This window comes from Nomia melanderi, chromosome 1 (assembly GCF_051020985.1).
Source record: "Nomia melanderi isolate GNS246 chromosome 1, iyNomMela1, whole genome shotgun sequence".
In the NCBI taxonomy this organism is placed as follows: Eukaryota; Metazoa; Arthropoda; class Insecta; order Hymenoptera; family Halictidae; genus Nomia; species Nomia melanderi.
Window position 1 is genome coordinate 37826528 of NC_134999.1, and position 13378 is coordinate 37839905.

Consider the following 13378-nt stretch of genomic DNA (forward strand, 5'->3'; position numbering starts at 1 on the left):
TGATTTCAAGCTCCGTCCAATAAAACGAAAACGTTTCGAATGATCATAATGGAATTCCAGGTTCCGCGATAATCGGGAATTAAACGAAAAATAAAGGAAAACCGTGCAGTTAGAAAACTAAGTGTATAGAATAAAATGCCTTCAATAATGTACCTCACAGGAAATTACGTATTACTTTTTCGATTCGAAATTATTTCAAGCTCTGCGTCCGATTAAAAAAGAAAAGAAAGAAAAAAGGGCTATTCGTGTAATTATGATGGAATTCCTGTACCATAATAATCATATTTCAAATGAAAAATACATTTAAGAAGCCGGGTATATAGGAGAAAATGGCTCCGATATTATACTGAACAGGAAACCGCGTATTCCTTTTTCAATCGAAAATTATTTCAAGCTCCGTCCGATGAAAAGACGGCGCGCCGGTTACGATGGAATTTCTATGCCACAATAATCCCAATAGTCAGCCAATACATTCTGCGTATTTTGTGTAACGACGCCGATAACGGAGTAACGGCAGTAAAGAACACAGGGGTATAATTTACATCGTCGTGCGGCGATCCTCCTCGGTTTTACGATCGTTTGCCTATCCTCCACGGTCGTCATGGTTAATCTCGCGATCAACTGGACACACATATCGGACGCGATTAACATTTACGTTACGCAAGGAATCCGCCTAGAGCCGATCCTCGCATACACGCGCCACCGCCACCCTTCCCGAACACGCTTTTCTTCCTTTTATTTCATTCTCCTCTCCCCCCCCCCCCCCCCCCCGCCCCTCCTCTTTTCCTTTCGTTCGCCTCGTTTTTTCATTCCCCTACCCACCCCCACTCTCTGCTCGGCCGTTCGCTGGAATACACACCGCGGTTGCCTCGGTTTCACGCTCTCAAACCGATCCGGAGGCAATTTCCTGTCCGATTCATTATTCGTGGACACGACCGGGCATCGCTAAATAATAAACGCCAATAGACCGCCATTGGTCACGTTCGCCACGGTGATCATCGCCCGCGATTGGACCAAGTACCATAATCCGAGCCGATGAGACGAATCCTAGGTATTCAATTCATCGGTATCCCCCGGACCGCTTTATTGAACTTGGCCCAAGCCGCTCGATCGACTGCGGATTTTTCTGCATTTGTAGCAAATTCTGCTAAGTAACGTCCGAGCATAAAAATTTTAATATTCCCGTTCGATCGGGGGAAACATTGATTGCCGCGCTAAACTCCGCGTCCCGATTATGCGCTTCGTTCTTCCTACGAAACTTGAAAAACGCGAGTCCGCGTAAAAAACCGCGGTTCGACGATCGTAAATTGTCGATGTTTATGGGAAATCGGGCCTTCGGAAATTTTATTAACGATCGATTTTATTCTCCTTCCGAAGGATCCTCTCTTTAATTATAGTTTCGTTGAGGGAATATTCGAATTTCATCCCGTCGAATGCAGAAATCGGCAGTCGGATCATCGATCACCGATGATTGCTCGAACATTCTGTTTCGTTCGAGTTCTCGTTTTTCTTTCGACCGACATCCGTTGCGACCGCGTTTCCGTTGTAGGAATTCTCAAGGAAGTCGCAGCTATTTCCCTCTTTTTACGTTCGAATCGAACCGGTGTACTCCGAAAAAAACTGTTGGATCGTCGGCTGCACTTTAATTCTATAAATCTAGTTACGGGTAATTTTGTACTTTGACCGAAACCCCAATTCGAGTTCGGTGGATCCCTGATTAGTTTCCTGCGGTTTCGTATCGACGATTCGACGTACGGCGGCCGCTCGGAGATTCGTTCGAACATCCCGCGGTTCGACGAAAGAAGCGGGAAATTTGGCCCGTGACTTCGAAACAATCATCATGCATCTCGAGAAAAAAAAATAAAAACAAATTACATCGTTCCAAAAATTCTGTTAAGCGACAAGCTGCCATCTTCATTCGCAAAGAATTACAATAACGATACTTACGTCCGAACGAACAGAAGGAACTGAAACAAATGGGCGTAAAACGAAACGAATCACACGGTCTCTTCTTTCTAAACATATTTATTGTAATCGTATTGGCAAGTTGGATGGCTTACATGCTAAGAATGGCAAAAAAAAAAACGTTAAGAACATAAGTAGTAACGTAGTACGTGCGAGGGGAGAAAGGAAAGGATGGAGATCTATAGATCGAGAATTGCGAGATGGAAGAACCATGGAGGACAAAAGGATCTGTGGTCGAGGACGGGATAATAGTAGATAAATAGACTATATGATATTTACAAATAAAAAGATGGGGGGCGATAAAAAAAGGGGGGGGGATAAAACAGGGTAAAAGGAGAAAGGAGGGGATATGTCTAACATACTGGCTCGTTCACGTACAGCAAGACACGAAGTCTGCCTCTGTCTCGTTGGCGAGAAGCGTTCGACAAGACGGGAAAGCCGTTAAAAGAACGAAAGAGAAGCGAGCGTCGAAAGAAATAAAAAAAAAAGAGAATAAAAGAAACTCGAACGCGGAAGTTCCCCTCGTCGATCACGGAATACAATTTTATACAAAACTCGCGCGATTTACAAAACAAAGAGATACGATCAAAGAAATTCGAATGAAAACAAACGTTCGTCTCGATTCCCTGCCAGGAGACAGACGTACATCCTTCCGACGTTCGATCTAACGAAGCTCTAAGTTATTAATGACAAAAAAATGATAATGATAATATAATAACATTAATCCTTAAACGACGGTAATAAAAAAAGAAGACAGAGTGAGAAAGAGAGAGAGAGAGAGAGAGAGAGAGGAAGAGAGAGAGAAAGAGAGAGAAAGAAAGAGAAAGAAAAAGAGAGAAAAACGTAACGTAACAATATTTCGAAGCACCTTAATGATAGCGTTTTAACCGTAAAAGTAAAGAACGAGGTGGCGGTGTCTCGATGGCGATGGTTTCTTTCTTTCGGTCACTGTTCGAAGATTCTGAGATCGCTATTCGTTAATTCCTCCTGTTTCCCGTTTCCCTCGCCTCTTTAGCGTCGCGCGGTGTCAGCCAGGTCTCGCGTTTTCGTTCGGTCGCTGGTCCGCCGCGATCGATGAACGCGAACCACGTCGCCGGTTAGCGACACGGGTAACGGGAGAATTGCGCCGATAACGATATACCAAGCGAATCGATAATCGCGTCTCGCTGACGAGCGGCGTGTTTCGCTGGGCGGACCGAGGCTGCCACGCGAAACGAGCAGTTCCGTCGATCGGAGGAAGCCAGGATCGAACGGCGACCCGAAGGTGATCGTCCCTGAGATCGTCGGGAAACCGTCGAAGATCGGTAACAATCGAGACGAGACATCCCTCGTCGGTTTAAATTAATTTGAAATATCCAGATTTCATATTCGCGATTAAACAACAATCCTCGATCCCCTCGGAAGTTCATTCCGACCCCCATACGGAAGGTCCGACTCTCGTGTGAAATTCCCCGCGCGATTCGTCGACCGGTTTCCTCCGGCGCGGCAAATTCAAACGGCACGAATCGATTTCAGCGCCGATTCGACTTTCTTCTTTTCTAAACGACCGCGCCGTACGTCGAGAGATTGCACGCTCATCAGTTTCGCTGCGCGACTGTGTTCCTCTGATCCGACATGAGTTACAAAATAAGTTAGATGTTATGGTTTTCTATCACTAGAAAGACTCTATATATATATATATATATATGTGTGTGTGATATATATATATTTATATATATATAATGTAATTATATATATATGCATATACATATATATGCCTAAGGTTACGACGCGTCCCTGATTATGTTCTCTGTAAAATATCACGTAGATAGGTATATTTTATATTTTTTCTCTTTTTTCTCACTTTCTAATAATAATAATAATAATAATAATATTAATAATAATAATAATATTTATATATATAATATATGCATATTATAGGAGGCCATTCGAACTCGATCCTCTTTCGCGCACACAGACACACACGTTAAAATCTCGTTCACACTGAACACTCACGCACATTCTCGTATTTAATCATTTCTCTTTACGTCACTCGCTCATCGTTTCTCTTTCTCTCACTCTCGATGCAGCAGTAAAATCACTAACCGGTATATATCGACGAGTCAACGCGTAAAAACGACTGTAAGTACAACGTATTGCATTGTGATTTTGGAATTCAGCACTGTCGCTCGCGGAACAGCCGAGCCGGGCGCGGTCTCTTGGCAGTGAATTCGGTTTGTCCACTTTGTCAATGAAAACTAAAAGGAAAAAAAGAAATATATGCAACACGTACGCACGTCTCTATGTAAATAATCCGGCTCTCGCACGATCTATCGTTTAAGTGAGGTAGCTCCATTGTATTTTGTCCCTTGTGCCTTGAAATCGAGCGTTCCCCCTTCTCTTCAAGTGACACTGATTCGAAACAAAGCGGTGGAGGGGGACAGTGAATCCGAGAAGTGCAGGTGCAGCATCGTACTGCCAAATTTCTTCTAGGTCACTATAATTCGGTTGCCAGTAAGTTCTAAACGCGTTACTCCGTGCATCTCTGAATTTTTCGAGTCTCGAATATCGAAGAAAAAGGAGCGTAGCTCGACCTCTAGGGCTCACCGATTATTTTCCATCGTTCGGTCGTCCATCTTTTCTCTTCTTCATCTTTCTACACGTTTTTTGCTTTTTTTTTTTATTGTGTTCCGCGCCAGCTCGGCCGTTCCGCGCAAGGAGGCAGACTCTTAAACCTATAATCCGTGGAAGCTATATTACCTCGCGCTCTGACTATGTGTAAATATTGTGTATACATAATTATATATAATATATATCCGCTACAGATGACGTGGTTTTACGCCGACGTGCGGCCGAACATCGTAAAACAACATATGCTTTAGGTAATATGAGCGTGAGTATAGCGCGAGAAGAAGACTGATATTTAATAACATGGAGGTAGCTGTGGTGATTTTCACAATCATTTCTCTTTTTCTTTTTTCCCGTTTTGCATCTTCGGCCGCGGCGAGTCGCGGTAAGTTTACTCCAAACGTCCGACTACGTGATCGAGTTCTGTAATCATCGCCAACAGGCGCTCAAGTGTGTACTAGCCGGGTCGGTGGGGACTGTGGCCTTGAACGGCCAATTTATTCCGCTCACGGACTCTAGCGCTATCTCAATATCGAACAACATTTATCTCGGCAGCTCTCTTATTGAAACTCTCAATGCATCGATGTTCCTAGACTGAGACTTCTCGAAATCATGGCATTTCATTGTTAAGTATCGATGCTTCTATAGTGAAAGGGCAAAAGGTTGATGAATTTCCTCGGACATTTGGAGCGAACGTCGCGCTAAACGCGCGCGGGCCACGGTGTGCACACGCCTCGCCACATTGCAGTGTAAAATCTCGTAACAAACAAGAAACAAACAAACAAACGAAACAAAACAGAATCAGACGTCGAGCGTCCGGTTAACGCAAGAATCACACCTGTCGTAGTAAATAGTAGCGGTAGTAGTTTCTATAAGTATAGTATCACGGCCTGGCTGCTTCAGATTTCCTGAGTTTGTTTATTACATTTACATAATGCGTTATTAAATCGTGCCGGTCGCTGGCGACCTGAGATGGCAGCACGCTACCCCTGCGCGGCGATCAGCCCGCGTCCATTCCCCGTGTGTTCGCGGCGAGAACTCCATTCAAACCAGCCGAAATTCCCTTGCACGTTCAATTAACGAAACTTCCGGTCGGGCTTCGATTAGCGGAACAACTGCCAAGTGATAATTCCGTTAAGTGGGCAGAGCGGTTCTCGCCGTTCGGCCCGTGTGTGCCGTTTAACAATAAAAATCACCGACACCGTGCGAGCCTCCAATATAACCGGTGGATCACGCGAACAGGAATATTACGATATCTCTTTTCTCCAAATAAACGACCAAAAAGTAAAAGTTCGAGGCAAGGTTAAACTAGTCGAAGTTAGAACGATATCTCCTTCGAGAAATCGCGTCAAGATTAAAATCAATTTCACAAGGTAAAATAATTCAGAAGCTTGTTAAGATTCCTAAAAAAAGCGATTAAAATGTTTCTATAAATTCCACCGGGAAATAAAACGACCACACGTCTCGCCTATTTAAGATCACACTCGACTAGTGCCGAAGGATGAGACATTAGCATTTTCATGTATCAATAAACATCGGAGAATATATACGCGATCGTATTTAAATAACCCAAATGGAGTTCCGCCGTAAACGTACGACAAAAGTGTTTTAAGGCTTCGAACGTCCCGCGTGTTCCAAGGATAACGCATCGGCAGAGCGATCGGGATCGCTATTGTCTACAGGTCGTTCCATCTTGTCCCAGGCGAGAAAGAGTCGCACCGAGAGGCGGTCGTTTCTTTCGTGCCTCGTTCGTTCTTTTTTCTTATCCGCGTTACGACAGCGTTCAGTTTCTTCCTTCACCTCGGCGGAATCGGCTTGGTCGGCCTCTTTCCTTTTATTTCGGCGAGTTTAGTGAAGTCAGGACTATTCACCCCTCCGGCCGGGGTGTGCTGATTTGCATTCTCCCCAAGGACACGGCGAGAGGAGCGAACGTCCCCGCGCCGGGGCTCGCAGACAATTCGTAAAAGGCTTACCGCGTTTACGGCGTCGTTAATCCGCTTTTATAATCACCGTAAACCGGCGAGGCGAGCAAGCGAGCGAGCGGGCGAGCGAGCGAGCGAACGCGGTTCGGCCTTTACGAGCCAAGGGGGCACGCCCGTTTATTATTGTCGACACTGAACGCCGCGTTCCTCGCGTCGCGCTCTGCCATGCGTTATCCGTGCCATTATATTCCGTCGCGATTCCCGCACCCCTGCCTTTTTTCGTCGCCTTCGATTACTGAACTTTTGATCCTCGAGATTTCACCGTCCTCCTCTCAACGCGACGACAGAATTTCTCTGTCCCGATCCTTCTGCAGTTTAGTCTTCGTCGGAGGACTCGACACTTTCGATTCGACTGGACCACGATCTTCCAGGTAGATGAATGTAATTTTCGAAAGCTTCGAAAGTGTAATTAATGCGTTTGAAGCTTGAACGATGGTATTGCAAAGCGAATGAGAAATTGAGAACTAAAATGTAGGAAATGTAGAAAATGAGTGTTATTGATCTTGGATGTTAAGTACTTTGAGGATTCTCTCGAAAATTTCGAGGATCAACCGAAGCTCTGTCGATCGAGGAATGACGCGGCTAGATCGCCGCTAGTGGTAGCGCATCACGCGCACGATTGTCTCTCTAACAACTATTGCAATACTGTAGTTGGTGGTATTTATTCCAAGTGACTATTGCGAACTATGTTCAACGGACTATTACTTTAACCCGGGGTAGACCCTGCGGGGGTTGGCGGAGTCACTGACGGGGCGTCGTGTAAAAATACTTTACATGTATATATGTACAATCGGTATATACATATATATGCTTCTGTCTGTATACATATATATATATATCTAGCTATATATAAATACTGTCGTAGAAAACTATGATCTGCGGTTACAGGAGTTACGGGGGCAGGGGGATCAAGGGACGAGTAGCTTGTGGTTTTTCTCCAGAGCAACCCCGCCAACCCCCGTCACACTATATGCTCTCTTAACCTGTGTGTCTGTGTGTGTAACACGTGTCTCCAATCTTCGACGAGTCTTGTATACAACTCTGTACACGAAATGTATAATTGTCCAGTGTGTGGGCGTTTGTGTAACGTATAACGTTCGTATCGCGCGACAAATCGTCGCTCCTACTCGTACAGTTTACGAGAAGACACAAAAAAAAATATAATAATAAACGAAACAAAAAAAAAGGTGAAGGGGGGAATGAGATAAAAGAAGAAAATGAAGAAGAAGATGAAGAAAGTCTATCGACGAGATCACTGTTCCCCGTCAACGTTCAACGAGCGATTCGATCGACGCGGATCGCGTGATGGATCGTTGACGATCGTCATGAAAAGAGGCTAAAATCCGGGCTGAGTGGGTGATTCTTTTAATTAGGGGCCGAGGGGGGGCGGAGACAGTTCCTGTGCACTCAACTTTCCATCGATCCGAATCAAAAGAAGAACGAAACGAAACGCGGAGAAGGGGGAAACAAAAGAAAATCGTCGACTTAATCACACGAAATGGCACGAGAATAAAAACGATTCGATTACCTCCCTCGTCAACGGACACGTGGAGAACCGTCGGTCTCCCCTAAGCTTCCCTCCTTCGTATTCGTTTTACTCATTTCTTTATTTTTCTCTTTTTTTTTCTTTTGTTCCTTTCCACTTTGCAGATCCTCCTCCTCGGCGAACAACACCGCGGACCAAATTTGTACTCTGTTGCGTATATGATTCTTGTTTCCACTGTTTCCACCGAATGTCCCTAATATCCTTTCTCCGTGGGGGCGTTCTTCTATTTGTTTCCTTTGAACTCTTAACGTTCCGCGCGCCTGATCCGTAAACATATAGAGAGCTTCAAGGCAAGAAGTGGTTCCTTTGTACCGATTAGACCTGGACTCGCGTCTCGATCGATCATTCCCGCGTCCTCCGCCGCCATAAATCTCTATCTACGAAGCGTCTCGGTGGACATCCGGCCGCGAACCGGAACCGAACCTGCCCGTGGACACGCCGCGAGTCGCGCGCGATTATAAACTCTCCCTCGCCGATCGACGAGCAATAAAAGACTGCGAGGAATCGCGAATATAAATGATTCTCTCCCCTCTTCCTCCGCTATTCCTCGCGCGTTTCGTATACAAGTGTTTCCGATCGTATACCTCGATACCTTCGTATATGTATGTACAATATAAAGTTTAAAAAACCCGAGAACTCACCCCCTGAATCGTTCCTGATAACGAATGTGGACACCTGAACCCTCTTTCCTGCTATTTATTGTCTTGGGATTAACTGACGCTACGTCGGTGCTAAGATCTACTTGTTCCTAAACGTTAATCTTCTCGGAAGAATGCCCCGTAAACGGAAGGGGTGAGTCCGGACGTCGCTAAAAAATCGTCGCGGCTCGTCTCGCGTCGCGATCCACGGTCGACCGATCCTCCCTTTTCTCTTTATCTTTTTTTTTGATTCCTCGGATTCTAACTTGTCCTCCCGTTCTTTGTTTTTTATTCTTTTCTCTTTTTTTCCTTTCCCACTTATTCGGACGTATCGTCGCGTGCGCGCGATGCGGGTTCATCGTACCCGATGACATCGCGTCTTATAGATGGCTAAAAAGTCACCGAATCTCCCTGCGTTCATCGATAAAATCCTCTTACAGCCTACTTGGGGTGGGGGATGGGGGGTTAGTATACTCCGAGTATTCTGTAGAACCTACTTATCTAGGCGATAGTCTAAAAACTCGAAACTCGCGGCCAATGTGAACCGCGATTATCAATTTCCTCGATTTCTCTCATTCGCTCGATGTCGCAGGCACACACTCCTTCCACGCACGCTAAAGAACGAGATTAAAAAAAAAAACATAGGCAAAGGAAGAAAAACGAAACATGAAACGGACGAATCCCTTCGTTTGAACCGCGTCACGCCACTACGGTATTGCTAAGAAACTTGTTTCCTTTTTCCTCGTCACTAGGCGAACTAACGTGTTTATAATTATTCATAATATGTACTCTCCGTAATGCGTGTATATATATATATATATAATATATATCTTGTATACGTGTATAGGCTACGAAGGTATTCCGCGAGAAATCAAAGTAGCTCGTGTGTGTATCATTAGTAGGAACCATTTCGAAGATTCGATCCTCTCGGGGCAGGGTCGCGAAATCGCGCGGCCGCGATCCACGAGAACGTCACGCGCGACGCGTGAATTAGACGACATTTGGCAAGACCGACCACGCTTCTCTCGATTTTAATAGAGGGGGCAAATAAAAGAGAAAAATGCGAAGAACATAACGGTAGATTTATAAATAACGTGAATGGGAAGATCGTTGATCCAGATCAGCTCGCAACAAGTTCAATGAATGCTGCAGGACCGATTCTTCCGCGGGGAACGAAAGAAACGAGGAAAAGCTGGCCGTTCGATCGATCCTTGCCTCCGTTCGTTCCTCGATTCATTAACTTCTTCGTTTGTTTGAATTCATTTCGCCGATCTTCAATACGAATCGTCTGAATGTAAGAATACACGAGCAACTAATCGTCTAAGATTATGATTCCGTGGTCTGAGGGGTCTCGGGGGTCGATATCGACAAAAACTTAAGTACTAGAACGTCATGGCAAGCCCTGGAGATAAATCTAGCCCGATCAATCGAGAATTTCGAACCAGAAGAACAAAAGGAGGAGCGTGAGATAGCGAGAGGAACGATAAGGGACCGTCAGCCGTCGCTTAGGATCGTTTGACTCCTGAGGCACTCGCAGCCCGCGCGACATTTCGCCTATTCTGACCTCTGGGCCGATCGAAGCACGGTGTCCGAGCGAAGGGGAAGAAATACTTCGAGAAGTCCAATCGATCTAATTAATGTATCCATCGTGGATACGATAAGCTTGATTTTATCGGAAATTTCATGGTGAAAGTAGCAAAATTCTCTAGACTTTCAAGCAATAATTCAAACTATATTTGTTCAAATTCAGAGACAGTATTCTCCGTGCCAATACCAAATATTCTGGTAATTTTTATCGAAGAAAACGGACATTGCATATCGCAAAATATGATCGTAAAGAGTCATCGATATGTTCGACGCTCCGAAGATTTCAATGCGTGGTAACGGAGTATCACTGAGCTTCGCTTCGAAATTCGATCGCTCGTAAATACTCTCAGCAAATTCCACTATATAGGTCATAGAAACGGACACGCGGTATACAGTTCGATATCTCTATACGCTGTTTAGCAGAATATTTAACTGTTACTATGTGAAAATAACGAATTTCACTGGTTCGTCTCGAAACACGTTTTTCCCCGTCGCTGGACACCATTGTTACTCATGTTCCGGCAAACATCCTTCTTTTCCCTATTCCTACGATAAAACGAGACAATTAACAACCGTAATAAAGAGGGCGATTAATAATCGTGCACCTAGCGCAACCCTTAATCGTCGAGACCGCCGTTTCGCACACGCGATCCCACACGCGTGCCAATATAACTCTCCCGTATTCTCGTCTACATAATCATATTGTATATCCTGCGAGAATGCAATGGTGTAACATGTATGTGTGTACGTGTCACGTGTGTATAAGTAATGTCACGCGTGAAATACCCGCGCCTGCTAGAAAAAGGAAATTAATTTAGGGGTCGCTAACCCTAACGCTACACGTATCCTCTCTACTCGTTAATGCGTGTTGTGTATGTAATTCCTCTTTATACCTGTACGTAGATACGTCGCGTGGTACACTAACTTCTCTATAAATCTAGACAATATATTTTCTTCCTCAACATTCATATATAATAATAATAATAAAAATATTATAATAATAATATTAATAATAATAATTATAATATAATAATAATAATAATATCTTCTCGGTCGTCGCGTGCTCGCGACGGGCACCGTTCATTAAACCTTTAGAAAATAAAAAGAATCAAACAGTTGCCCTGGCGTCACCTGGCTTCCCATTCTTTCTCGTCTGTTCTCGTCCGTCAGGTTCGCTACAGAGAAACTCCGCAAAGTACCATGAGAACGACGTCCATCAACGTGTCGCCGTATCCCTTTTGCTCTCTTCGTCTTCGTCGTCGTCGTCTTCTTCTTCTTCTTCATCTTCTTCATCTTCTTCATTCTCTTCTCTCCTCTTCTCCTCTCGTCGTCCATGAGATTCGTCTTGGTTCTGTCCTATCACTTATCGTTTTATCGTGTTCACTGAGGTAGACAGATGGAATTTATTTAAAAAAAAAAAAAAGAAAGAAAGAAAAAAATAATAAAACACGGGGGTCAAGAGTGCGTACACACGGTAGGCAAACGAACATTCCCCGGTCCGTTCCGAGCGTACAACAAAAGGAGGGATTCGTTCTCCTGGACCGATACATCGCCGGGACACCACCGGGCGACCGGTTTCCGAGCTACTTCGTCTTCCTTCTTCTTTGGAAAAAAGGACCGTATCTCTCTTGCAACAAAAGAACAAAAAAACAAACAGGAGTCTCTACTGAGGTAGTGGATGGATTTAAACTGTGAACGAGGACCGCGGCGGCGGGCCCCGATCGGGCCACCGGCACGCGCCTCCAAGCACTTCCTAATCGGGTCACGTGTCACAAACAGGTCGCGGTCTCGCGCCTATTCGGCCTTCACAATCTCCGGCTCCTCGTTCTCGCTGAAGTCGTCCTCCTCGCCGCCGGAGGACTCTCCCTCGTCCATGAGCCCGACGTGCCTGTCCTGCAACGCGTCGTGCCGGTCCTCGTGCACAACGCCCAATCCTCTTCCCTCGTCTCTGCCGATCATCGGGTAGTCCTCCATCCCACGGCCGCCGAGCTTGTCCATCGCGCTCATGTGAGCCATCTTAGCTGCGTGGGCAGCTGCCACCGCCGCGGCTTGCTCGGGGCTCAGTCCCATCGTCGCCAGCCCCGAGTTCTCCGCGATGAACTGCAAGTAGGTGTCCAGGATCGCTGATCCCGTCGCGCTGGTGTTGTGATGGCTCGGATGAAGATGACTGGGCGGGTGGAGGGGAGCTGTGTTAGGCTCGCGGCTGCCGTGCATGGTGTCTAGAGATTTAGCTGCTATCGCGGTGGCCGTGGAGTTCTTGGTGTTGCTGCTGTTGTTGCTGCCGCCGACTTTGGTGATCACAGTGTTGTTGTTCGGGGTTGGCGAGCCGTACCTCAGGCTCAGCGGCAGGGTCAGGTCCTCGGGGTCGTCGCCGCCGCAGATGCTGCTGCCCGCCTCCGACGGCGCTCCTCCTCGGGGGATCTCCAGTCGCATGTCCCCTCTTCTGGGTCCTGTCGGACTGGCCCTAGCCCGCAGCTCCGCTGGACTCACCTTGACACCCGCCTTGGCCAGCAGACGCGACGCCAGCTCGGGATCGAAGGGACTCGGCATCGGCAGCACCGGCAGGTCCTTGGTGCTTATGCCGCGGTGCTGGCGGGACATGTGGGAGTGCAGGGAGTTTCTTGACTTAGCTACCGTGCCGCACAACACGCAACGGTACCCCGGGCAGATCGTGTGCTTGTCCTCCAGGTGGGTGCGCAGCGTGTGCGCCGATCGGTAGATCTTGCCGCACTTCGGGCAGGGCCGGGGATCCGTCGCGCGGACCCGCGTCATGTCCAGACCGCGCCGGGCGACTGAAAAAGAAGATAAACGAAAGAACGATGAGGGATCGTGTTCCTGGACTCGGGTGGAATGTTCTTTGAGTTGTAAAATAAAATTTAACTGGAGGAACCAATGAATGTGCTTTCTTAATATCGTGCTGTACGCATCGCGGACATTGTTTCTGACCGAGTTACTTGGAAGGATCTTTTCTCGTTGAAATATTTCGGACGTCTGAACATCTTCGGTTTTGAATGCATTTAACTCTTTGTCCCCGGAATGACGGAATTTTCCTT

At 46.3% G+C, this 13378-nt stretch overlaps 1 protein-coding gene across 8 annotated transcripts in view; it reads right to left on the reverse strand.

The window, feature by feature from the left end:
- Positions 1-783: 783 nt before the first annotated feature.
- The window catches only part of LOC116424925 (protein abrupt), an 80700-nt gene continuing 68105 nt past the window's right edge, over positions 784-13378 (reverse strand). For 7 of the 8 annotated variants that reach the window (XM_076373880.1, XM_076373886.1, XM_031971966.2 and 4 more), the window contains one exon: positions 11251-13117. In XM_076373880.1, coding sequence (XP_076229995.1) covers positions 12120-13117 — 998 coding nt within the window. In that variant the 3' untranslated portion in view covers positions 11251-12119. Of the gene's footprint in view, positions 1968-11250; positions 13118-13378 lie in introns of those variants that run through there. The other variant, XM_076373908.1, reaches the window with a different exon arrangement.